The following is a 27,728-nucleotide window of genomic DNA, read 5'->3' as shown; positions in this document are numbered from 1 at the left end:
TGAGATGAGACCTGAGGATTCCCTCTGGGACTGTTAGAGATGAAAGAATCTGCCTAGCTGTTCCCATCTCTAATGTTTATAGAATTTGGGGTGTTTGCAAAAGCGGTGGCTGTCATCTTATTCCCTGTGTAGATATCTGCTTGATGCCGGACCCAGAGGCAGACAACAAAGCAGTTAAAGGTGTACTTATTGCTGGGTTGCCTGGGTTTATCTTTTCTCTTTCATTTGGATATGTGTTACCCAAATGCTCTCCGCCTCTGTCTCCTCATCTGTAAAGTGGGGATGTTAATGCCACCTCATGGGGTGATTGTAGGGACTAAATGCATGTGGAGCACATTAGTAAGCATTCAGTGAGCTCAGCTTTTATCTTTCCTGGAGAGGAACAAAGAGCATTGGGCCCAACCGCACGGTCAGGTAAAGAGGGGTGATGATTATTTCCTCCAGTTTCTGTCTCCTGAGGGGCATTGAAGGTGGAACTGAAATGTGCCTGTAGACCCCAGGATTGGAGTCTGCAGAAGGAAGCTGAGATTGGAGCCTCTGGTCATGGCAGAAATGGCTGCAGCAGAGAGTGTGGGATTCCTCACGTCCGAGGAATGTGGTGGGTCATCCATGACATGTGGCTGAATCTTACAAGGCCTGGGCAGGGCCTGGGGTTGCTGCTTGACCTTGAAGCTGTTGTCAGTGGCCCAGCCACCTTCACCCTCTCTGTCACATTGTGGGAAACCAGGCACAGCACTAGATTACAGCCAACGGAAAAAGAGCCCTGGTCTCCTTAGAAGCCATCATGGGAGGAGCTGCTTGTCTCTTCCCTCTCCTAGTCTCCAGTGGGTAAACTAGGGAAAGAGGGGTGGGGGTGGGGGCTCGAGAGAGTGGACCATGGGTCACGCTCCTTCTTTTCCAGGCAGCTGGGGCCACCAGAGAGTCTGTGGTGGGGTAGGGAGCGTGCTGGCGATCAGAGCTTTGACTTTGATCTGAGGTGAAGGTTCTACCATAAGCAGAACTGAGTCTTCAGACTGAAAATGAGGCTGTGTTAACAACACAAGTAATTTCAAAGTCGTGAAAATATTAAGTGATAATGCTCCTCAGCAGAAAGGTGTTTTGTTTTGTTTTTTATAAAGCCTGGTAAAATTGATAGGAAAATAAAATAATTTTATGTACATTCACCAACAAGTCAACAGTAGGATGGACTCATCTCACTAAATATGTTGTTGTAAAGAAGCTCCTCAACCAGGACTGGGCACATAGTAGGCACTTGATAGATTTCTGGTTCCATAAATGACTGACCTGCTTATTTGGCGAGCAAGCACTTTCTTTCATCTTGGCTATTAACTTGAGGGCTGTTCTGTGACTCTTCTTGTATCACCCAAGATTTGGACATTCTGAAAATCTCTGAACAGTTCAATGGCTTTAGTAGAGCCAAGAGAGGGTGCTGGTGTAATGGTGTCAATTTGGTATACAGAATAAATTATGGGAAGAACTGTGGGGTATTACCACCTAGGTCACGGCTATGTGGCCTACAACTGGGCAGAAAAGTATAACCAAGCGTAATACCAAACTTACCATGTACCATTTGAGAGAGAGAGAAGCAGGTAAGCTATTTGGAAGTTGTAGGGGTTGCCGTTGGGGCCCCACCCAGATCCCCTTATTAGGCCTGTGCACCCACACCCGTTTCTGTGAGGGTGGCTGCTAATGTCTCACTGTTCCTCCATGTTCTGGAAAAATCCCTATGCCAAGTGGCCAGACCTGCCTCACCTGAGTAGGTAGCCTTTACTGCTTCTTTATCCTCAGCAGCCCACGGCCAATGACCAGCGGCAGGACATAAAGCCAGCTCCCTGGCTTCAGGGTAGGTTAACATGGGGGTGCAATTCATGTTCCTGTGCTTCCTGGGGATCAGGCTGAAGCTGGTGTCCAGCAGAGGCCACATCTCACTTAGCTCCTTCTCCTGCTACGTCAATTTTCCTTACTCCCATCTCCTGAGAGCTCTCTCTCCATATGTTACATGAACTACATCCCTGCCTTAGGCTCTGCTTTTAGGAAGCTTGACCTAAGACAGAAGTCGTAACACTGAGCTTTTTGCACAGTTCCAGAAGCTCTGCTGTCCATAGCTGTAGGTGAAATATTGTCCCTTCTGCCCTCCAGCATTCATTTCTTATATTGGGATCTGGTTTTATTTTCTCTAAAGCACTTTCCCAAACCTGAAATTACCTTAATTTGCTTGCTTTGAAAACTATCTAGTTCCCTCTAGAATGTGTGGCTGTTCTTGTTGAATGCACTTTTCCTGGGACCTAGGATAGGCCTGGCTCAGACTTAAGTGCTGACTGCTGGTTAAGTGCATGCTGAGTGAATGCATGAATCACATCTCCTTTTAGGGGCAGAAAACCCACCTTCTTCTCACTCTTGATTAACTTATGGAAATAGTTTCAGAAATGGTTTCTCTTTTGAGTTCTAGTATCTTATTTGTAACCTCTACAGGTAACACATTTTCCTTTCTGATAATAGAATTTCTATGGTTGCTTTAACTTGCAAATCCTCTAATATTTATTTATTGCTTTTCTGATTGGTATTAGACATAATTCTCAATTTTTAGCAATGGTAGTTTGTTTAACTCTCAGTGTAAATTGACTTTGCTCTCAAGTATGGAATTGACTGGAAGGATGAAACTTCTAGTGTTTTGTAGAACATAGTTTGGCTATTTTATTATTTAGAATAAGCTGACATTGACATTGAGGGACTTAGGCAGCACTGCATATTAGTTAAGTTCCTAGATATTTGCCTGTTAAATCTCAGATGTTCCCAACTTGAAATTGTTTTCTCTTGCTATATTCTTAACACATACTTTTTTTCTTTTTTTTTCCGTTTATTTTTATTTAAAGGTATCCAAGCTGTAGTCTTAGGAAGCTATGGTTTTTCTCACTTGGTCCCATAGAAATTTTAGGATTTATGATGCTTTGTGAAATGAGCTCCAGAGAGAGATATATATGTGAGCATGTGTACACACACACATACATACACACACACTTGACTCTGTTTATTTGGAACCTACGATAATCAAAAGTGCTATTTTCAACAAATACTTCTGAGAAACAATCTGAGCACTTAATTGGATGCAAAAGAGTGGGTATTTACAATTCTACCCTTTAATTAGCATAATCAGTGTTTCCAGAAGCAATAGCAATTGGAAAATCACTAGTTTTATTAGGTGCATTTTTCTTCCTTAGTGTACTATTGCATCAGTGTGGCTATTACTCTTAAGCTGCTGCTTTTAAACAAGAGTTGATACTTCTTAGAGCAAAGTCTGAGTGTTGGATTTTGTATAGAATCTACAGAACTCTTTGGGGCTTCCCTGGTGGCTCAGACGGTAAAGAATCTGCCTGCAATGCAGGAGACCTGGGTTTGATCCCTGGGTTGGGAAGATCCCCTGGAGAAGGAAATGGGTACCCACTCCAGTATTCTTGTCTAGAGAATTCTATGAACAGAGGAACCTGGCTGGCTATAGTCCATAGGTTTGCAAAGAGTTGGACATGACTGAGCATCTAACAGTTTACAGAACTCTTTAGAACCAATCATTAGTGAAAGTTTCAGTTTGGTTCTGTGTTTTGTCTTGTCTCTTCTTTTAGTGGACAGAATTAATGTCACCAAGGTGTATAGGTTTTAGGAAGGTCCCTGAACTGTTCATCCCATTGTACTTTGGTGGAGAGTATGTTTAGTGGTTTAGGGAAAGGAGTTAGTTACAGGTTCTAGGGAATGAATGAGTGGAAAGAGATGGACTCCGTGTATTGGGTTGGCCAAAAAATTTGGGTTTTTCGGTAACATCTTATGGAAAAACCCAGACAAACTTTTTGACCAATCCAATATTTGAAATCAGAAGTTGGTTCTGAGTGTTTTCATTGCTCTTCTGTGTTCTGGAGGCATCACTGGACAGATGGAATAGAGATGGCCAAGAGTCTGTGTTTTTTACTCCCTCCCATGCCGTTTTGGAAGTCAGAGTATTATTCTTAGAACCTTTATGATGCGTGATGGAGACAAAATTTGCACCAGTACTGGGATGCATTATGTTTCTATTAATGATCTTCTAAGCAAAAACTGCTGGCACCCTCTTTCTCACAGCTTTTCCAAGTTTGGAAGCTTTTGTCTAGGAGACCTGGCTGACACTGAGAACCTTAGCTGCCCTCCCCACTGTCTCCCCAAATCCTCTCCTAGTGGGAGCCTACTGTGGTCCTGTTACAGACTCTTGGCAGACATGAATATCTCACCCTCATCATTTCACATCTTAATACTCTCTGTGTCTCCTCCATAAGAGGAGACATGCCTCTAGGTTTTCATGGCTTCCCAGGTGGCACAGTGGTAAAGAACCCACCTGCAGTGCAGGAGACCCGGGTTCGATCCCTGGATCAGGAAGATCCCCTGGAGAAGGGAAGAGCAACCCCACTCCAGTATTCTTGCCTGTAGAATTCCATGGACAGAGGAGCCCAGTGGACTACAGCCATGGGGTTGCAAAGAGTTGGACATGACTGAGTGACTAACACTTTCACTTTCCCGGGTCTCACAGCCATAGCTGCCTGCCTTTCTTTGAGAATTAGGACTTCTGAACTTGGTGAAACACCTCAGTCATTGATCAGGTTCAGTTATCCCAGGAGCTTGTTTAAAATCCCAGCCTGCTCTCTGGAACTTCCCCGGTGGTCCAGTGGTTAACACTTTGTGTTCCCAGTGCAGCAGGACCTGGGTTCGATCCCTGGTCAAGGATCTAGATCCAGCATGCTGCAACTAAAGATCCTGCATACTTCAATGCAGATCCTGCTCATGGCAGTGAAGATCATGCATGCTGCAACTAAGACCCAGTGCAGGCCAAAAAAAAAGTCCCAACTTGCTTTCAGTGGAGCCTCTCCATTCATAGCCTGACCGTTAGGGAAGTCCCAAATGGTGTGAGGATACACTCATGGACTGTGGAGAGTGGATGCAAAGGTGGTTGAGAATCCCATCTCATAGTCATTATCTGCCAAGAGACACTGGTTCTCATGAATCTTGATGGACTCAGGCAGCGTTAGTGTCACAGAAGAAAAACATTTTAGTCCTATTAAAGGTTAATACATCACTATCCACAGAGCCTGCCTGGAAGAAACTCAGAAGAAGGATGGATTTTCCCAGTGATGGATACAGGGTGGGCCGCCCTCCTGCAACCCCGCCTGGCAATGCAAATGTGCCCGCCCCATAGCATTTGTCATTTGTCACCCTGTTTCGGGGTGGGGGCTGACCTGGGACCACAGGTGTGCTCTGATTACAGGAGATTTTGTGCCAGTTCTTCAGGGAGTTGGCTGAATGGCCCTTCCTGGGCAGGATGCAATACACCAACCTGACATTTGCTTGCCAAATGAGTGGTGTGTTGTCAGCTGCCTGGCCCTGTACCAGATCCTCATTTTTCACAACCACTTATGAATTCAGCAAAGAGGAAAAGCACTCTGATTATGAATTGAGCAGGAGGAAAAAAGTCCTGCAAATAAATGACAAGGAGACAAGAACCATGCATAAGAAAGTGCTAGGAAGGGAGAATGCTACCAGAAGCCTCATGCCAGTGAACAAATTCTGTAGTGAGAGAGGCTGTGGGTTTTGAATAGTGAATTAATCAGGGCTATACAGACATTCTTAGCAGCCCGGCAGATACAAGAATCACTCTGAAGTCCATGACTAAATGCTTTGGCCACAGAAGAAATATTATGTCATGGTTAGAGTTAAAGAGTTGCTGAACCCAGAGTGAGTTCCAATCCCAGCCCTGCCTCTCACTAGTTTTGTGACTTGGAGAAGTTATGGTGTCACTTGGTGCCTCAGTTTACTCATCTGTTAAAGGGGATAACCTTAGCACCACCTCAGGGTTGTGATAAATTAATCTACGTAAAGCACTTAAATCAGTCCCCAGCACATAGTGACTGTTATGGATGTTATTTTTATAGGAAGGACAGAGTTTATTTGCATAGTCTATTCCTCAAAATTTAAAAATGTGACAGACTGGGGAAGGAAGCTAGAGCACAACAATTAGGGGGAGAAAATGAACCTGAGGTTGAGAAGGGTCATGGCCAGCCTCCTGTGATTCTAGAGCTGTGTTGTCCCGTATGGGAGTCCCACCTATGTAGTATTTAGATTTAAATTGAAACTAATGAAAATGAAATACAACTAAACATTCAGTCCCTCAGTCTCACTCGCCACATTTCAAGGTCTAAATTCCACCTGTGGCTCGTGGCTTCTGTATTGGACCATGCGGAATAGAACATATCCATCATCACAGAATGTTCTGTTGCATAGTTTTGGCCTAAAGCTCTAGTGACCAGCTGAAGTTCTGCTAAAATGCCTCAGCTTCCATTCATAAGAGTGACTGATCATTTCGAGCAGTGAGCAACTAAGCAACTCACATGCGTTATCACAGATAATCCTCCCAATGAGCCTGTGAAGCACGGACTCTGACAACCCTCATTCTAAGGGTGGGAGCAAATGAAGCAGAGAGCAGAGGTCATTGCCCAAGGTGAGGCTGCAGGAGAAAGGTGGGGCTGGTTGGATCCTGTTCTGGGAGTCAGAGTCCACAGCCTGTGTTCTGAGCTGCTGCAGTCACACCCCTTTGCCATGTAGAGTGCGCAGCGTGGGCTGGGAGCACAGAGAGGAAGGGTCAGGACCCAGGGAAGCTTGGAGCCAAGGCTGATGTCTTGGGGGAAGAGGAGGAGGATCTGTTCTGAAGTGATGACTTTGGAAGCTCACAGAGAAAACACAAAACTGGCAATAGGCTTGGGCCTTGGAGTTCAGCGTACAACTGATTTCTGCCTTTCCAAAGCAATAGTGAATGGGTGCTGGGATATTAATACTTTCAAGCGAATGTTCTCATTAGAGCTTTTCATGCATTGAGTGGTCAGCTTCGCTCCTAAGGGCTTTCATGCCTAAGCCAGAGGCAAGAGAAGAGATATTTATTAAAGAGCGGCTGGGTCCAGACCTGATGAGTCCTGCAGGTACAGTTGGGATCAAGCCGATTCTGCCCTCATGGGGACTTATCAATCCATAACAGCTAAAACTTGCTGAGATAGTCATAAAGTGCACATTGTATTGAATCCTTACATCAGCTCCATTAGGTAAGCACATTATCATGATCCCTGTGCCACATTTAGGGAAACAGGTACTTAGAGAGGTGAAGTCCCTTGCCCAAGACCACACAGTTTCTAACCACTCCCTCCACCCCACAACATGCATAGGAATGAGAGGTGACGTCCCAGGAAGTCAGCCCAGGGTTTCTGGTGGTACCTGTCTCTGGGCTGTGATCCAGAGCGGGAGAATGCCATTGTCCCACCACTCAGTCTTGTTCTGCGTGGTCTTGAAGGAGTACTTCTGGAGTGTCTCTGTGTTGAACATCATGTTGTGAATGACTCCGTGATCTTCGATCCAGCGACCTTGGGAGTGAATAAAAGAGGGAAGGTATTGGTAAGTTCTGTGAATATTGCTGCCAGGGGTGTCCACGTGTTCTTAAGATGGCCCCTCCCAACATCCGTCCAGTTGGCCTACTTAATCTGAGGGCTGACCCTCTGGGCTTCAGACTTGTTTCTCTGGGGTGCAAATGTTGGCAGCCACAAAGGAAGGGTCATTATATCTCAGACCTGCCAGATTGGATCTCCTTCCTGGAAGAGACCTCACAGTCCTGGGGGAAGTTGGTGTTGGCTGTGGAAGCTGATGAGGGAGGCTGGAAGCAGAGTGCAGAGAGGCCAAATTCCTCGGGTTATTTTGTGTCCAGAAGCTAAGAGTCTGGGATTGGGACACTTCCTGTGGGATGTTTTTCCTCATCGGCTTGTGATGACCTGGAATCTCCAGTGGGCTTGAGTCCATGCAAACATCCCAGGGTTTCTCCCAGGATTCCCACAGGCTTGGCTATTTGAGGGAATAGCCAAGGGAATCAGGAAGGATTTAATTTTTTTGGTTTGTTTAAAAAAAATTTTTTTTTTTTTTTTTTGGCCACATGGCATGTGGGATCTTAGTTTCCTGACCAGGAATTGAACCTATGCCCCCTGCATTGGAAGCATGGAGTCTTCACCACTGAACCACCAGGGAAGTCCCAGGAAGGGTTTCTAGACATGTCAGTAGATAGAGGCAAACTTATTTCTCTCTGCTTAAGGGAGGAAAGCAGGTACTGGGGAATGTGAGTAAGCTAGGTTGTTGTTGAAAACATAGGGACTGAACCAGATATGGGAAAAAAACTCTGTGATGTTACATAGTACCAGGGAAAAGGGGACCGCACGTGAGGGCCAGTCTAAAGGCGGGCTGAAAGGTTCAAGGGAAGAGCTGAGGGTCCACGCGCCTCTCCTCCTGGGAGCTGAAGCCTCTGGGTAACCCTGCTGATCATAAGACAGCGATGATTCCTCCCATGTCCACAGTAAGAAGGACAGTCTGTGACTGAGACTTGTGGTCATGGGCACAGAGAAGGGAAATGCTCTCTGCTGGGTCAGAGTCACTGCCAGACTGCTGGTGGGTAAAGTCCCCCTAGGGTCGCCAAGGCCAAGGCTTTCAATGGGAAAGAAGCAAAACCAGTTGTGGCTTTATTGTTTCTGCCTTGAAGGCAGGCCTGACAGCCAGCCAGGCATGGGGTCACCAGAAATAAGTTGTGCTGCTGCCAGGGACTGGGGCCTGGAGGTGTCAAGATTCCTGGTCAGGAATCAGGTCAAACAGTTGACAGGTGAAGAGCATGGCCTTTGAGTCCATGAGAGCTGGGTTCCCCTCCTGACATGGCTTCTGAACTTGCTGTGTGAACGTGAACAAGCCTTGGTTTGCATGTGTAACAGGGGTAAGGTCTGTGTGAGGAAATCATGGCACATGTTCACCTTCACGCCATATACCAACTCATTTTTTCAGAGTTCTGTGGGAACATTTGCTCACATGAAGCTCTCAATAGCCTGCAAGGTGGGAACTATTATATCCCTGATTAGAGCTTTCACCGTTTGCTGGAAATGGAAGCACAGAGTTTGTTCAAGGTCATGTGGCAGAGATGGGGTGGAACCTGCGAGGTTTAATTACAACTTCCTGCTCTCCCTACCCCCAGGTAAAATTCACATAAAACGCTAGCAGTAAAGAACCCGCCTGCCAATGCAGGAGACGTAAGAGACATGAATTTGATCCCGGGGTCGAATTCTTCCCAGATCGGGAAGATCCCCTGGAGGAGGACATGGCAACCCACTCCAGTATTCTTGAATAGAGAATCCCATGGACAGAGGAGCCTGGTGGGTTATAGTCCATGGGGTTGCAAAGAGTCTGACACAACTGAAACGACTTAGCATCGGCAGCAGTGACATAAAACTAACCATTAACATTTTAAAGTGAACAATTCTGCAGCATTTAGTGCATTGACAATGTTGTGCAACCAGGGCCTTTCTAGTTCTAGTACATTTTCATCACTCCGAAAGGGACTCTGCCTATTAGCAGTCACTCTGCAGCGCTCCACTCTACACCTCCTGGTGGCCGCTAATCTGCTTTCTATCTCTATGGATATACTTATCCTGGACATTTCATAGAAATGGACTCATTCAGTATGTGGTGTTTTGTGTCTGGCTTCTTTCACTGAGCTTCCTGTTTCCTGGCTTCATCCCTGTTGTAGCATGGATGTATACTCCATTCCTTTTTATGGCTGCATAATATTCCGCTGTCTGGCTAGACCAGAATTTGTTTACTGATCCATCCATCAGTTGGTAGACATTTGGGTTGTTTCCACTTTCTGGCTGCTGTGAATAATGCTGCTATGAACATTCATGTGAAAGTATCTGTTTGAGTCCCTGCTCTCAATTCTCTTGGGTAAATACCTAGGAGTACAATTGGTGGGTCATATGGTAACTATGTTTAACTTTTTGAGGAACTACCAAGCTATTTTCCACAGTGGCTGCATCATTTTACCTTCCCGTTAGCAATGTTCAACACTTGCTATTTTCCTCTTTTTGATTATATCCAGCCTAGCAGGTGTGAGTTACTCACTGTGGTTCTGAATTGCATTTCCTGAATGCCTGACGATGTTGAGCTTTGCAGCCTGTGAATACTGTGAGTGAGAGTACTCTGATAGAGGCAGGTAGAGATCGCATGGGCAAGAATCTTTGGAGCCTCGCAAGTGAATAATGGAAGCCTTCTGAAATCTACCAGGAGCCCTCTTGTTACAGCTTCCTGACGACTGAGCCGTGTCATTGCAGCAGATGACACGGAAGCACAGACACAGACACCCAGGGAACTCTCCTTTGCCTTTATTTTTTTTAAAAAAACCTATGATATCCTGAACCCTGTTCTATGTGACTCTCTCCACCTAGGAAAGAGCAAATCACGTGGAATTACGAATGCCTACCATTTCACCCATTCTAGTGTTTCTCCACGGTATTGACTACCATCAACATTCGAATTAATTGAGTTGCTTGTTAAAAACACAGACTCCTGGGTCCTCACTCTCATCCTTGCTAAATGTAGAGTTGTTGGTGGGGGCCAGGAGCCTGCATTTTAACAACCTCTCCAGGTGGTTTGAGTGCACACTGACATGTCAGAACCACTGGTTCAGGGGCTGTTAGTCCTTCACACAGGCTTGTGGATTAGTTCCAGCAGACTGCCCCTTGCTCCAAAATCTGGGTTGACTGTAGCCTCATGCCTTCTCCCCTAATGGACCAGGGAGCCCTCGGACCCTGGATACTCTGGTATCTGGGGAAATGTGGGGGTGGGGGTGTCCAGAGCCACTAGGAGGACACGGGAGGAGGGATTGGAGGAAGCCAGTGCAGGAGATGCAAGAGACGTGGGTTGATCACTGGGTCAGGAAGATGCCCCTGGAGGAGAGCACAGCAATCCACTCCAGTATTCTTGCCTGGAAAATCCCACGGACAGAGGAACTTGGCGGGCTAGAGTCCATAGAGTTGCAGAGTCGGACACGACTGAAGCGAGTTAGCATGCACACATGCAATACAGACACAGCTTTCTCCTCCTGCACCCTTCAGATTCTGGCTTCCGTGCCCTGGGACCCAGAGGTCAGTTATAACATCAGTTAAGGAGGCTAACCGATCATAGAGTCCATTTCCCCCTCAAAATAATATTACCTGAGTTTCAAACAACTAACCTAAAATGAGCTCGGGGAGGATGACTCTTCCATTCTGTGGCATGGCTCATTCCAGTAATTGTTCAAAGGGAATTGGCTCCGTGGTGATGGGGTTACTCCCACCCTGACACTTAAAGGCAACCCAACCAGTGGCCAAGGACTACTCATCACCCAGAGGAGGTTTCCATTGCCCTGTCAGTTCTTCCTTCTCACTGCTCAAGCCTCTTTATCCTTGTCAAAGGCCAATTCTGGAATGTGAGCAAAAGAAGACAGAGGAGAGGGGAAGCTCTCCTCCGGGAGCAGCCACCATGGTTTTACTTGAATTGCATTTTCTCTGCATTATACTCTAGGGCTTCCCAGGTGTCGCAGTTGTAAAGAATCCGCCTGCCAATGCAGAGACGCAAGAGACGCAGGTTCGATCCCTGGATGGGGAAGATCCCCTGGAGTAGGAAATGGCAACCCGCTTCAGTATTCTTGCCTGGAGACTCCCGTGGGCAGAGGAGTCTGGCAGGCTACAGTCTATGGGGTTGCAGAGTTGGACATGACTGAGCGACTGAGCACGCACACTGTCTGGAGACAATTGGGAGGACCTGGCTGGGAATACTGCATGAAGGCAACAAACACCATTGTCTGTGCCTAGACTTCCAGAGCCTGCTGGTTTCACATGATGCTGCACAAACAGAGTGTGTGTGGGGGGCAGATGACTGGACTTGTAAGCCATTGATCTCTCTTCGGACCTCAGTTTTCCTGTCTAGAATGAGCGGGGTTAATGGTTTCTAAGGGCCTTTCAGGCTCCATCATTCTGAGAGTCTGTCCTCCCTGTCATTTCAATGTCTGGTGAGGAGGGTAATTATGCAAGTGAACAGGAAGTAGGATGAGCTCTTCTAGTGAATGAGATTCCTGCTGCTTGCTAATTACACTTTAATTAGGGTACAATGCAGACTCCCACACTGTATCAGTTATGGCAGGGTGCAGGTAATTCATCTAGCTGAGCGTTTCAGGTCTGGGAGCGAACCCAGCTAGATTCAACTCCTTCCCCTGGTTCTCAGGGACTGATGTGTATTTATTTCTCAAATATGGTTTAGGAAACCAGAGTTGAATTCTATCCCTTCTTTTCTCCCCTTCTCAAATGTTTTGAACCAAGTACTGTGGTAGACTGTCTCATGGTATTTATACTCTAGGGGGCGGGAGAGAGTTAAAAATAGAACATGTTCTGGGTGCTTCTAATACTCACAGCTATTCTTTTTTCTTGAAATTCCTCTACTAATAGGCCCTGCTAACAGACATGTCTGGGTATACTGTGTTTGTCCCAAGTCTCCTCCCTTTGTTCAGTTGGTTGGCCAGAAACCCAATTCTCTCCTTAAAATTTGAACCAAAAGACACAGTAACTAATCAGCTGGTGGTAGACTCTGCTGTCTCCCACGATAAACCAGGAGTGAAAAGGGAAAGGTGGTCACGAGTGAGGGAAGCAGAGACAAGAAAGCCTATGGGGCAGATAAGAGAGACCACAGGGCTTCTGAGAACCAGAGGAGGAAGTTTAGTTTCTATAACTGCACTTTCTATTCCCCAATTGCCTCTAATTTGGTTCCCATAATCATGAGTTTGCCTATGAAGAGCCTTGCCTTGAGGTCCTTTACCTTGTGCTAGTGTGAATGGATTTCTGTTTCTTACAGCTGTTACTTCCTGATGTGGTTGAGAGTAGGGCTGTGCCTCATTCATTTTGGTGTCTCCCTGGCACAAAGTGTAGACCTTTGCCCATAGTAGGCATTCAACAAATCTTTGTTGGATTTAACTGAACAAATTCCCTCCCACCCTCTGCCCCAATAGTAGACGGCCAGTACTAACTGAACAAGTAGGAAGCAGACCTTGATTTAGTCCAAACTCAATTTGGGAAAAAAATTACTGTAGTGGAATGAAAATAAGCCTATAAAGAATAGTTAAAATCATTAAATAAACCTTTATTGGAATTAAAATAAAACACATAACCTAATATATTCAATAAGAGCATCCCCCTGCCCTCAAGGGGCTTCCCACATGGTGCTAGTGGTGAAGAACCCTCCTGCCAAGTAAATGCTGGAGAGGGTGTGGAGAAAAGGGAACCCTCTTACACTGTTGGTGGGAATGCAAACTAGTACAGCCACTATGGAGAACAGTGTGGAGATTCCTCAAAAAACTGGAAATAGAACTGCCATATGACCCAGCAATCCCACTGCTGGGCATACACACCAAGGAAACCAGAATTGAAAGAGACACGTGTACCCTGATGTTCATCGCAGCACTGTTTATAATAGCCAGGACATGGAAGCGACCTAGATGCCCATCAGCAGATGAATGGATAAGGAAGCTGTGGTACATATACACAATGGAATATTACTCAGCCATTAAAAAGAATACATTCGAATCAGTTCTAATGAGGTGGATGAAACTGGAGCCTATTATGCAGAGTGAAGTAAGCCAGAAAGAAAAACACCAATACAGTATACTAACACATATATATGGTATTTAGTCAATTGGTGAAGATAACCTTGTATGCGAGACATCAAAAGAGACACAGATAAATAGAACAGTATTATGGACTCTATGGGAGAGGGCGAGGGCGGGATGATATGGGAGAATGACACAGAAGCATGTAAATTATATGTGAAATGAATCGCCAGTCCAGGTTCAATGCATGATACAGGGTGCTCGGGGCTGGTGCACCGGGATGACCTGGAGGGATGGGATGGGGAGGGAGGTGGGAGGGGGGTTCTGGAAGGGGAAAACATGTACACCCATGGTGGATTCATGTCAATGTATGGCAAAAAAAAAAAAGCAGCACTGGGTGATTGTTATGATAAAAAAAAAAAAAGAACCCTCCTGGCAATGTAGGAGACTTAAGAGACCTGGGTTCAATCCCTGGGTCAGGAAAATCCCCTGGAGGAGGGCATGGCACCCTACTCCAATGTGCTTGCCTGGAGAATCCCCTGGACAGAGGCGACTGGCAGGCTACAGTTGCAAAGAGTTGGACACAACTGAAGGGATTCATCATACATGCACGCCCCCAAACATTGCCCAATTCCTACCACAAATTTTCAGGTGCAACAGTAACTATCTGCCACTAGATTATATGAGCATAGACACACTTTGTCATGCATTCATTTATTTAACAATATTTTAAGGACCTACTGGGCTTCCCTGGATAGCTCAGTTGGTAAAGAATCTGCCTACAATGCAGGAGACCCTGGTTTGATTCCTGGGTAGGGAAGAACCCCTGGAGAAGGGATAGGCTACCCACTCCAGTGTTCTTGGACTTCCCTTGTGGCTCAGCTGGTAAAGAATCCACCTGCAATGTGGGAGACCTGGGTTTGATCCCTGGGTTGGGAAGATCCCTTGGAGAAGGGAAAGGCTACCCACTCCAGTATTCTGGCCTGGAGAATTCCATGGACTGTATAGTCCGTGGGGTTGCATAGAGTCAGACACGACTGAGTGACTTTTACTTTAAAGACCTACTGTGTGTCAGTCAGTAATTCCTTTGAACCAACCTACCATATTAAGCTATAAACATATCTTCATTTTCCTCCTGATTTGTGGGGTCCAGTGCTTCATTAAGTTCACGTTCCCCAAACCAAAGAAGAAAGGTCTTCTTAACCAGTTGATATAAAATCAGTGAGGAAGAACAGCCATTAAATCAAGTCAACCAACCATCTTAAATCAACCTAGTGCTCCAGTCTGGAGCAGACAAGCTCAGTCAGACCTACAGCCAAGACACTGGTGGATAAACAGCCCCCAGTGGGGCTTGAAACTACTTTCACCCCAAGTCTACCCACCCAGAGTGCCGCATGGATGATCCACTGGCCCTGTAATAAAACTGCTGGGGACGAGAACGAGTGGCTCAGTGTATCATTCAAAATTTAAAACCTCATCAACTCCTGCTGCACTCATGAGGCTTGACCCCAGCAGGGCACCCCACAATGGCAGCCCTTTTCTGGGCGTGGAAGTAAGACCCTAGCGTCCATTTTAGTAAACTGCTCTTTCTCATGTGTAAGTGCAGATGAAAAGTGCGGACTGCTTCTTTTTTTAGCATTGCTTTTTAATTATGACCATCAATAAATCATTCTATCCCTGAACAGGACTTGAGAATGGCCCGAAGGCAGAGGCATGATTCCTCAGGAACTAGGCCAGCAGAGAACAGCTTTCTCACTCCCCACCTCTTCCTTTAATCCTCTGTCAGAAACAGAAATATTCTCTCTTCAAGAAGCTGGAAGTGGACAGCTACACTTGCGTTCCATCTGGGAACCCTGTTAGCACCCAGTTCTACCCTTGGCCTGCCTTACTGGCCACTGTCACAGAAATGGGATCTGTCCTCTGTTCTGCATTTTTTCTCAATTCATTTTCCCTTCTTACTGGTGGAGTGGCCTGAATGGTGCCCCCCACCCCTCCTCAAGGATATGTCCATATTCTTATTCTCAGAACCTATGAGTGCTGCCTTATTTGGGAACAGGCTTTTTGCTGATGTAATTCAGTTCAGGACTTTCAGATGAGGAGATTCAAAAAACTGAGATCATGGCATCTGGTCCCATCACTTCATGGCAAATAGATAGGGAAAAAGTGGAAAGAATGGCAGATTTTCTTTTCTCGGGCTCCAAAACCACTGCAGACAGTGACTGCAGCCACAAAATTAAAAAGATGCTTGCTCCTTGAAAGGGAAGCTATGACAAACCTATACAGCATATTAAAAAGCAGAGATATTATTTTGTCAACAAAGGTCTATATAGTCAAAGCTATGTTTTTTCCAGTAGTCACATACGGATGGGAAAGTTGGACCATAAAGAAGTCTGAGCACCGAAAAGCTGATGCTTTCAAATTGTGGTGCTGGAGAAGACTCTTGAGAGTCCATTGGACAGCAAAGAGCTCAAACTAGCCATTTCTAAAGGAAATCAACCCTGAATATTCATTGTAAGGACTGATGCTGAAGCTACAATACTTTGGCCACCTGATGGGAAGAGCCGACTCATTGGAAAAGACCCTGATGCTGGGAAAGATTGAGGGTGGGAGAAGAAGGGGACGACAGAGGATGAAATGGTAGCAGGGCATCACTGATTCAATGGATTTGAGTTTGAGCAAACTCCGGAAGATAGAGAAGGACAGGGAAGACTGCATGGTTCAGTCCATGGTGTTGAAAAGAGTTGGGCAGAACTTAGCGACTGAACAACAAAAACAATCTGCATAGGCTCTAAATGCAAAAGCAAGTGTCCTTATGCGAGGCAGAAGAGAAGAAGGCACAGATAGAAAAGGAGGAGGCAATGTGGCCATAGAGGCAGAGATTGGAGTGATGTGGCCACACACCCAGGAATGCAGGCAGCCATTAGAAATGGAAGAGGTGAGGCAGCCTTCTCCCTTAGAGCCTCTGGAGAGAGCCTGGCCCATTGGCACCCTGATTTTGGACTTCTGTCCTCCAGACTTTCTGTTGCTTTAAGCCACCCAGTTTACAGTACTTTGTTATAGCAGCCGCAGGAAACCAATACGCCTGAGTCCTCAGTCTCAAGTGGTCCCAGCTTCTTTCACTCAAGGACTTGGGATCCCGAGCAGTCATGATTTTTTGCTTCACTGCTCTGGTGTTTTGGGTTAACCCTTCCTCTGTGTGATGCATGGGTCTGGAGCACTGGCAGCACCTGGGAGCTTGTTGTTGTTTAGTTGCTAAGTCATGTCTGACTCTTTGCAACGCCATGGGCTGTAGCCCGCCAGGCTCCTCTGTTCGTGGGATTCTCCAGGCAAAAATACTGGAGTGGGTTGCCATTTACTTCTCTGGGGAGTCTTCTTGACCCAAGGATTGAAACTGTGTCTCCTGCATTGGCAGGTGTGTTCTTTACCACTGAGCCACCTGGGAAGCCCAGATGATTCATATGCATGTTCAAATTTGAGAAGCTCTAGTAGGATAAACTGTACAGTGACCATCAGATCTCTTCTCTATGTGCAAAGATCCTAGTTTATTCATGTCAAATCTGTTAAATATGAAGTGGAAGTTTTGTAGATAGAAACCAAATGCTTAGGTTAGAATGGCACGCCAATGTGTTATGCATGCAGTGACATGATGTCTGAAACTTGCTGTAAAAGATTCAAGGAAGGAAAGAAGGAAGGAGGAAAGAAAGGGCCTTGGGTGGGGACAATGGAGGACAGGTGAGGTGAAATGTAGACACATTTTTGCAGCTCAGTGCTGGGTACACAGAGCTTCATTGTGCAATTCTCTCTACTTTTTCTGCAAGTTGGAAATTTCCACAATGAAAAGTTAGGAAATGCCTTGTTTTCACAGCCATCCTTTATCTTTAGTTTTTTCCCCATGAACCCATTTTTATCCTCTTGTGGAAATGGCTGGTGTTGGAGGGACACCTTTTCTATCTCAGTCTGTGATTTTCTTTGCTTTGCTTCTTCATGTTTGTGGGTTTTGTTGGCTCTCAGGAAGTTTTGGTCAGAGCGTTGTTTCTGGGGGAGCAGGATGGGAGCTGATGAAGGTTTATGGCATCATCTGACTGGGTTTCCAACAACATCTGCTGGGCTTGTGTTGTTACCGGCAGCAGAAATTTGATTTCCTTTCTCTTTCCCTACCTCTGCTACCTCTTTCATTCAGTCTTTTTTCTTCACTGGCTAGAGTATCACATATAGAACCTTCGGGTCTCTGATTTACATGTGATTTGCATATTACATTTCTAGTTCAGGGGTTCTCAATTAGGGGGTGGTTTTACCTCCTAAGGAACATCAGGCACAACTAGGAGAGGGATGCTGCTGGAATCTAGTGAGTAGAGGCCAGGGATGCTGCTAAACCCTCTACAATGCACAGGATGGCCCACCCCCCAAGACAAACAATGATCTGGCCTCAAATATCAGTAGCAGGACAATGAGAAACCCTGATCAAGTCTTAAAGATCATCTACATGGGGACTTCCCTAGTGATCCAGTGGTTAAGATTCTGCACTACCAATGCAGACGGCCTGGGTTCGATCCCTGGGCAGAGAACTATATGCCTCAGCAAAGACTTGGCACACCAAAAAAAAAAAAGAAATCATCCAAGTGCCTTTGGCCATACTTTTTTGCTTTGTCTCATGGAGAGTTGGACTCACGATTGACTGCGGTATCAATGAGGAATATTTACTCATAGGTTGATTTTGGGATAGAATGTGATTGCTCATTTGTGCATGTGGTGCCCTGCACACCTCCAGGGGGCACCACCCATATAATATTAATGAAAACAACCCCCTCAAAATTGTGCAGCACAGAGTCTACAAAGCCATAAGTGGTTGCTCCAGTTTTTGGGGTTGCCCTGGTGGTTCTGGAGCTGAGAGAGCCTTTTTATTCTGGCCACCAGAGGCCCTGAGAATGCTGTCAAGTGTCCTTTCAAGAAAAGAGGAAATGTGGAACTGGGAGGACCTCACTTGCTTTATTCTAGACCTTCATTCCCTGGTGGTTCAGACGGTAAAGAATCTGCCTGCCATGCAGGTGACCTGGGTTCGATCCTTGGGTCAGGAAGATCCCCTGGAGAAGGGAATGGCTGCCTACTCCAGTATTCTTTCCTGTAGAATTCCATGGACAGAGGAGTCTGGTGGGCTAATGTCTATGGGGTCACAAAGAGTACACGACTGAGAGACTAACCCTTTCACTTTTTCACTTTCATCTCATTATAAAGCATCTCCTTCCGCCCCCAGGCCATATCCATTTGACTAGATCTAAAATTGTCAGATTACAGTATTGTGGCTTTCATCTGAAACGTGGTGGTGATAGCTTCTTATTTTCAGTTAGCTCCTTGGGGGAGGAAATACATGCTGCCATAAGACTTCCTTTCCACCCACTATTTGCTTGGCGGGATTTCCTTAGTTTCAGCAGCATAACTTAATCTTGCTGGTCCTCAATCACTTTGCAATAAAAACTGAGATTGCAGAAAATGTTCATTGTCATTACCAGTGATGGAGCAGTAAGTACAGGCTTCTGGAGAGAGAGAGGGAATTGTGTGATTTAAACTAGCGGAATGAGCTGCTCGCCCCCAGAGTGGCTTTTCATTTCAGCAAGGTCTGAGGGAAACGACGACAGAGTTCAGGGACACAGAGGGACAGTTCTGGGAGGCGTGGTCACTGAATCCACTGGGCGCCCCTGCCCTGTGGACACACCCGTGGATGGAGTTGGGATTTCTTGGGACTCGGTCTTGGTTCATTGACTGCAACCCCACATCCCCACACCATGGGGCCCAGGCTGGGTGGTAGATCCCTGAGGTTCATGCCAGTCCTTCTTTTGTTGCTTCTCCCTCTGATGACAGTCCCTGACTTTCCACTGGAGACCCATTAGTCCCCCATGGGTGATATGGTTTGTGTCAGGCTTGCCATTCCCCACCCTGACCTGGGTGTGGGCACGTGGTTAGCATCATTCCATCCCCCTGGCCACAGAGGTTGGTTCTGAGAAGCAAACCAGTCCAGGGAGAGTCAATCTTGGGAATATGGGTTTGAACTGTGCTCCTCAAAAAAGATATTCTGGAGTCCTAAACCCCAGAGCTTCAGAATGTGACCTTATTTGGAAACAGGGTCATTGCAGAGGTGAGGTCATTAGAGAAGAGGATGGGCCCCTAATCCAAGTGACTGGACTCCTAATAAGACAGCCACGTGAAGACAGAGACGTGGGAAGAGCTCCATGGGCTGGACACAGGGCTGGAGGGATGTACCTACAAGTCAAGGAATGCCAAAAATCATGGGCAAACCACGAGAAGCTTGGAGAAGACAAAGGATTCCTATAGCTTTCAGAGAAAGTATCGCTCTTGTTTGTTGTTTGGTTGCTAAGTTTTGTCCGACTCTTTGTGACCCCATGGGCTGCAGCTTGCCTGTCCTTCACTATCACTCAGTTTGCTCAAATTCATGTTCGTTGAGTTGGTGATGCTATATCTAACCACCTCATCCTCTACCATCCCCTTCTCTTTTTGCCTTCAACCTTTCCCAGTATCAGGGTCATTCCCAATGAGTTGGCTCTTTGCATCAGGTGGCCAAAATATTGAAGCGTCAGCTCAGCATCAGTCCTTCCAATGAATGTTCTGGGTTGATTTCGTTTAGGATTGACTGGTTTGATCTCCTAGTAGACGAAGAGACTCTCAAGAGTCTTCTCTAGCACCATAGTTTGAAAGCATCACTTCTTTGGCTCTCAGCCTTCTTTATGGTCCAACTCTAATATATGTATAAGACTACTGGGGAAAAACCATAGCTTTATTGTTCTACTGACTCCTTGATGTCAAACTTCTGGCCTCTAGAGCCATGAGACAATACATTTCTGTTGTTTTAAGCCACATGGTTTGGTGGTGCTTTGTTATGGCAGCCCTGGGAGATTAGTATAAATACTTTCAAATTAGCAGTCTTCTTCCTCCTTCTTCAGAATCATCATTATCATCATCACCTTTGTCTAAGCAACAGAGAGGGTCTCCTATGGATGTGGAGACTGTGATGTGGGGAAGTCCAGCCTCCACAGTCAGTCAGTGTGCCCTTTGGCCTTAGGGGTTAGACTGTGATTCTGGGACTTTCTGGGGCACCATCCCCTATTACCTGTCACCTTTCCACAAAGACTGATGCCCCCCTCCCTGGTTGTCTGAGCCCCATCCGTGACCTACTCATGATAGGCAGAATTAAGATGGCCTCAGGATTGATGCCCCAGATATACAGGCTTGTAGAATTCCCTTCCCTTGCTCATGGGTGGGACCTGCGCCTGGCTTCTATCCAGTGGACATGGAAAAGCTGAAGGGATTTTGCAGATGTAACTAAGGACCCTAATCAGTTGACTCTGAGTTAATCCAGAGGTGATTATCCTTGCTGGGCCTGACCTCAGCAGGTGCACTCTTAGCAGAGAGTCTGGAGGAGATCCTCTCCTGCTGGCCTTGAAGAAGCAAGCTGCCCGGGTTCTGCAGCTGTGGGGAAAGGAAGTCTTCTAACAATTGCATAACCTTGGGAGAGGACCTCAAGCCTCAGATGACACCACCCCAGCTGGCACCTTGTGAGACCCTGAGCAGAGGACTAAAGTCAACCATGCTCAGAGTCCTGACCACAGGACCTGAGAGAAAATAAATGGGTGCTGTCCTAAGCTGCTAAGTTTGTGTGGCTGTTATGCAGCCACAGAAAATGAATGTGGCATTCCATTTAAAGAAAAGGTCAGGTGCTGTGGCCAAGACCGCTGGGTGTGTGTGTGTGTGTGTGTGTGTGTGTGTGTGTGTGTGTGTGTGTGTGTGTTCAGGAGGTGGGGGATGATGAAAGGAGCAGGGTGGAACCAGGTGGGAAGGAGAAAACTACCTTGGAGGAAGTCATAGCCCTTCCAATGAGAGAGGGAAGAAGCTTGATCAACACGCAGCCCTGCCCAGTGCCCGGCCTGAGGGGCTGGAGGGAGGACATTGCCAGGTCTTAGGAGTCTCCATCCTGCCCATAAGTCCCACTTGTAGGTGGTGCTGGGGGCAAATACTTGGAGGAAAAACATACCCTTTGTAAAGATGCAAAGATTTTCTGATGTGGAGTGATGATATGGTGGGATATTTCAAATTAATAGCCAGCTTTGTTTTTAAAAGCCTCTCTCCTAGGACTTGCCTGGTGGTCCAGTGGCTAAGGCTCCATGCACCCAGCTCAGGGGGCCTGAGTTCAATCCCTGGTTAGGGAACTAGGTCCCACATGCTGCATCCAAGAGTTCGTATGCTGCCACAGAAGATCCTGCATGCCACAATGAGTATCAAAGATCCCACGCGCTGCAACTGAGACCAGGTGCAGTCAGATAAATATTAAAAAAAAACCTCTCTCCTTTAGTCTTTCCTTCATTCAAGCCGTCAGGATTTCTGTTTTCATGTCCCGAGGAAAGTACGCCACTGGAGAAAGTGGAGAAATCAGAGACTCCTTTTGGCTTTGGGGTTTCACATACTAAGCCTCTTATGGGAGCCATGGAAGAGTTAAGGTGTAGAGAAAAGTTTGAGGGGTGACACAGGGGAGTAAGAACAAATCTCTCCCATCTGATTCCCCGAGAAAGGAAGCACAGAGGCAGAAGGATCGCCAAGGAAGGGGCTCCTTGTCCTTGACTCTGGTGGAGTTCCAGTGAGAAGGAAGCGAAAGCTCCCAAAAGACGTGTGGAGTTTGGGAGTAGAGCAGGTGGGAGTCCGAGACTGTGCGTCAAGCCCTACAAAGATGGCCAGACTCTGGAGACACATTAGTGGGAAGCTGGCCACTGTCTACACTGCCCGGCTCCACAGGGATGCTCCAACAGTATTCGTCAGTTAAAAGGATGAATACAGTCCTAACAAACTCTCCAGGAAGACTTTCTTCACCAGCATCAAGACAACTGATGAGGGATCCTAGGTCTGGGATGAGGGCCCAGATACCGCACACCTGACAGCCCCCAGGCACGAGGAGGCCCTGCTGCTCAAGAGTTCTGACCTCATCACCCAAGTCAGCTAAGTCTTACGCCTGGGCCACGGCCTCTCCCTGCTGTGCGCTCCCTGCCTGGGACTGCCTGGTCCCTAACCTCTTGGCCTCTGTCTGGGAAGCTTGGAGGAGTGATTACTTCCCTCCTTAGGCTCCATGGAGCCCCTGTGGGAGCAGCCCCTGGTGCAGCTGAGCTGAGCAGCAGGACAGCAGCGTCGTCTCCCCATCCCTCTCCTGACTTAACTGGCCCTGAGGTGTTCGTAAGAACTCCAGTTAATTAGTCGTTGGGCCCAGAGAGCCCTTTTCATCATACTTTGTGTCAGGCCTACCCCCTGGAATCTGAAGAGGTCTTCGGGTGCTGGCAACACCAATTTTTATCCATTATTTTTTCTATCACGGACGATGCTTTTCCATATTGGAGTCAGACAGAGGTCGGCTTGAGCCCAGCTCATGAAGACAGATACTGGTGCTTTTGCTGGGTCCAGGGTGGCCTCTGTGTCGTTAATACAACATATTCAGGATGTCTCCCTGCTGCCTGGGAGCTCCGAGGATGTGCAACATTCAAAGGTATTTGGGATGACTACTTAATTAGAAGGAAGAACACCAGATGGCTGTAGGAGTGCTAAAGGTAGGGAGAGAGGACCAGTGTCTGGGACCATCCAGGGCTGAGTTCAAGTCCTGCTTTGCCCCTCAGCAGAAGGTCTGCTGTGAGACTTCAGGAAAGATTTGTACATTCATGGGCCTCAGATATTTCACCTGTTCTGACTTTTTATCACTACTATGCGAATTGAAGGATATGGTGATTGTGGTACTTGCTGAGCATTTTTGTAAGCCAGGTTGGGGTTCAGTCACTTAAGACAGGGGTTTTCAGCTGAGGGCCAATTTGTCCCCCAGGGGGTGTTGGGCAATGTCTGAGACATTCTTGGTTTTCTCAGTAGAGACACTCCTGGCACCTAGATGGTGGAGACCAGGGATCTGCCCGACATCTCACACTGCACAGGACGGTCCCCACCACAGAGGACCGTCTGGTCCCAAATGCCAATAGTGCTGAGGCTGCAAAACCTGTTTTAAGGCAGTGACTTGTTCACCACCTCAATAAATGGCAGGTTGGTTGTAAATAAAAAGGATAGAAGATCATGCTTTTTTTCTATAAAGTGGTGAACTTATGTATATAGGCACTTTATAGACGTATAGTACTTTATAGGCAATACATACACATGGTCCAAGATGTAAAAGGTACACAGAATGTACAATCCTAAATCTTCCTTCCACTCTGTCCCCTTCCTGGTGGAATCAGTGTTACCAATTCCTTGTTTATTTCTTTAGAGGTTCTCTGTGCATCTATAAGCAACTATATGCACATATATACACACATATGCACACAAATATGCATGCTACACATATTCTTTGCATCTTGCTTTTGTCACTTAATCCATCTTGGAGATAACTTCCTACCAGGCACAAAAAGCTTCCTCAGTTTTTCTTAGTTAAAAAAAAATTAAAAGAGAAGCATTTTTGGCTGTGCTGTGCAGCCTTTGGGATCCTTAGTTCCCGACCAGGGATTGAACCTGTACCTCTTGCAGTGGAAGTGCAGAGTCCCAACCACTGGACCACAGGGGAAACCCCTCTCAGTTTTTCTTTTAAAGGTGACAGAGTATGCCATTCTATGCATGTCCAGTATTTTATTTAGCCACTCCCCTCTGGATGGATAGGTTGTTTCTATTTTCTTTCACTGTTGCAAACTAATGTAATGAATAACTTTGTATGTGTATCATTTTCCACCAAGCAAATTAGTAATGGTAGGATAGAGTCCTACAAATGGAATTGCCAAATAAGAAAGTTTGTGTGTTTGTAATGTATGAGATGTTGCTAAATTACCCTCCATTGAAGCTGTAAGGTTTCCATTTCCTGCTGGCAAATAGTGTTGGGGTGATTTTGTAATTTAAAAAAATTTGCTCTCACCGTGTGTATCATCTCATCAAAAACCTTCTGGGGATCAGTAAAAGGTGAGCATGCCTTTCAATATTTTGTGCCCCTTGTATTCTCAGCGCTCAGGGACCCAGAATCTGCCCATGGGAGATCTTTTAAGTGTTATGAAGTTAATGCCGCTGGGAAGTAAGAGAAAAGTACTCTTTCGTTCCTGCTTCCTGGTGCTAATAGTTCCCAAATGACTTGCGTCTGGAAGAGTTTACATGTAGGAAAATCTCTCTCAGCAAATCTCCCTCTGAGTGGTTGCTCAGCTTTATTTTTCAAGTTTCTGATTCAAGGGTCCCTTTGAGAGTTGGGTAGAAGTCCCAGCAAAAAGGCACCAGCAGCTTGCCCATCATGCCAGAGGTTCCCAGAGCTGCCCTTGGACCCCAGCAAGTGGTTCTCTGGGTGTGTGTGAGGGGGTGAGGTTCATATTACTGGCACCCCTCCCTGCCCTGCAAGAGGGGTCTGCAGATTCCTGGTTCAGAACGAGCAGAACCGGTTCCGTTTATCCAGGGCCACCTTGGTTCCTAGTCTGGCTTCTCCCTTCCCACTTTCTGACCAAGTGGCTGGTCAGTTACTCAGCCTTGTGGAATTGTTGTTTTCTCACCTGTGGATCGGGGACAACACTTGCTTTGCAGTGTTTTCCCGTAGATATCCAAGGCAAAGCCTGTGGCACAGAGCCTGATATCAGGCTCACATTTGAAATGGAAGCTAGTGTTAGTCTAATTACAGGGGAGCCCTTCGCATCCTGACTGCCTCCTCCTCTGCCTCTCATTTAGACTGCAATCTCTTTGCTTAGTGGCAACTGGCATTCTGGATCCATCACGTTCCTTCTTGTTACAGGGACCTTGTACATGCTGTTCCCTCTGCCTGGAACGCTTTTCCTTCCTCTGGACTCCCGAGATCTCTTTCTTTTTATTTATTTTTTTTTGGCTGTGCTGAGTCTTCATTGCTACGCAGGCTCCCCATTGTGGTGGCTTTCCTTGCTGTGGTGCACGGGCTCTAGAGCGCATGGGCTTCAGTAGTTGCAGCACGTGGGCTCAGGAGTTGTGGCTCTGAGACTCTAGAGCACAGGCTCAGTAGTTGTGGTGCATGGGCTTAGTTGCTCTGCGGCCTGGGGGATCTTCCAGGACCCAGGATTGAACCCATGTCTCCTGCATTGGCCAGCAAACTCTTTACCACTGAGCCACCGGGGAAGCATGTGGGATCTTTGATCTTCCTTGCAGCATGCGGGATCTTTAATTGTGGCATACAAACTCTCAGTCGCAGCACATGGGATCTGATTCTCTGACCAGGGATTGAAGCCAGGCCTTTTGCATTGGGAGCACTGAGTCTTAGCCACCGGACGGTAAGAAAAGTCCCCCCACGTCTCTTTCGCTGGCAGCTCAACTGCCACTTTCCTCCAAGAGCCCTTCCCTGTGTCTCTGATTTCAAGTTCACTTTCCCTCACTGTCCTCTCCCAGAGAGGCTGTCCTCTTCCGTCTTGGTGCCTCTCTGACTTGTAATGACATCTATTAGTGTGTTTACTTCTCTGATGTCTGTCTCTCCCATTGACATACATGCTCCAGGTGAGCTAGAGGGACCTGCTTGGGCAAGACCCTGAGACAGGTGGGGGCTGGTTGGAGGCACATGCAGGGGCCCTTTGTGATCTGGAGGGAAGCTTGTGATGGGAAGAGAGGTGAGAGAGGCTCAGACAGAGCGGGTCAGGGGCCAGGCTGGGGGTACCTTCTGGGTCATTGAAAGACAAAATTTAACTTCTCTTCAAAGATCATACATGTCCCTCCAGTACACCAGCATTCAGTAGGGGAGCTACCTGATCTGATTACTTTAAGCTTTAATATTTTATCATTCGCATAAAAGTCTTTTAATGATTTACTTTGTACAAGATCACCGGCCATGATATGAGATGCAGGGTGGAGGGTAGGGTGGGCCTGGGGCATCGGGGAGATGCCTTTGGAGGCTGCAGCCGTGGTCCCCATTCTGTCTGCAAGCCATGGGTTCTAGAAACAACCCTGTGCATCCCCGAGCATGCTAAGCTAGCACTTCTTCCAGGGAGTGACCCCAAGTGGCGTGGGCTGCCTCAATCTCCCCAGAGGTCATTCAGGGAATGACGGACACCAGGCTTCTGCTGGTACAGTGGCCTGGCTGAGGGGCAAGCTTACCCGAGATGGTGGTGAAGTGGGATGGGGAGGTCATTGTCACGAAGGGCGGTGTGAGATACTTGGCCTTGACACCTTCCTGGGCCAGGTGGTCCATGTTGGGGGTGTCCACATCCTGGTCATAGTCCCAGCGGAACCCGTCGAAGGAGATGAGCAGCAGCTTGTGGAAGCTCTTCATCCCGGGGACGGGGTGGCCGCTGGCCCAGCCCAGCAGGACGGGCAGCAGCAGCGCCAGGGCCCGTGGCCCTGTCATGTCTCAGCACCTCCCACGCTCTCACCACTGGGGTCACAGCCTGCTCCCATTTTCTCCCTTTTTTTATCTGCGGTTGAGCAAAGTCCACATTGATAATTCTGCCCCAGCTCTACTGTGGACCAGAACACCTGTAGCCTAATGAGATGGCACATGTCTGACGTGATGGAAGAGTTCTGGAGGTGGTGGTGCTGGTGGTTGTACAACACCGATGCGCTTAATGCTGCGGCCCCCTGCACTCTGAAATGGTAAAAAAAAATGCTCAGTATTATGTGTATCTTACCATGATATAAAAAGGCAAACCACGTGAAATATTTCAGACTCATACAAATTCCACTGTTGTGAACGTTTGGAGAACAAATTAGATTGGTGCTTTCCTTTACTCGATATAGCCTGTTTTTATAGGGAGAACAAATTACTGTTCATTATGAAAATAGCCACTGTGGATTGTGTGCCCACGAGGTCTGGGAACTGTACATACATCATCTATTCTATCCCATTTAATTTTTTTTGAAATTCTAGAAAGGTTATTAAGTTGAACATTCCCCATAAGAATTAAAAAAAAAAATCTCTGTGGTCCAATACACATAAGATAAAATTTACCATTTTAACCGTTTGAAAGTGGACAGTCTCAGCGACAGTTAGTACATTCACAGGGCTGACATTTAGTACATTCACATTCACTACTCTCTAGTTTCAGACTGTTTTCATTCATGCACATTAGCAGTCACTTCTTGTTCCTCCCTTCCCCCAGTCCCCAGCAGCAGCTAATCTGCTTTCTGTCTGTTTGGATTTACTTATTCTGGGCATTTCATATAAGTGGAGTCATACAGCATCTGAGCTTTTGTGTCTGGCTTCTTTTACTGAGCACCATGTTTTCAAGGT

The 27,728-nt window shown here is 46.7% G+C and overlaps 1 protein-coding gene across 1 annotated transcript in view; it reads right to left on the bottom strand.

Annotated features, from left to right (window-relative positions):
- The window catches only part of LOC145530918 (ectonucleotide pyrophosphatase/phosphodiesterase family member 7-like), a 37,527-nt gene extending 10,681 nt beyond the window's left edge, over window positions 1-26,846 (bottom strand). The window contains exons 1-2 of the mRNA XM_081552268.1: window positions 26,597-26,846; window positions 7,276-7,421 (exon numbers count right to left, since the gene is read on the bottom strand). Of these exons, the coding sequence (XP_081408394.1) occupies window positions 7,276-7,421; window positions 26,597-26,846 (396 nt within the window). The remainder of the gene's footprint in view (window positions 1-7,275; window positions 7,422-26,596) is intronic.
- Window positions 26,847-27,728: the final 882 nt, after the last annotated feature.

The sequence above is a fragment of the Giraffa tippelskirchi genome, chromosome 13 (genome assembly GCF_054371585.1).
Source record: "Giraffa tippelskirchi isolate mGirTip1 chromosome 13, T2T-mGirTip1v1.2.pri, whole genome shotgun sequence".
Lineage (NCBI taxonomy): Eukaryota > Metazoa > Chordata > Mammalia > Artiodactyla > Giraffidae > Giraffa > Giraffa tippelskirchi.
Note: the sequence above shows the minus strand (reverse complement) of the source record. Positions and strands in the feature narration are given on the sequence as shown.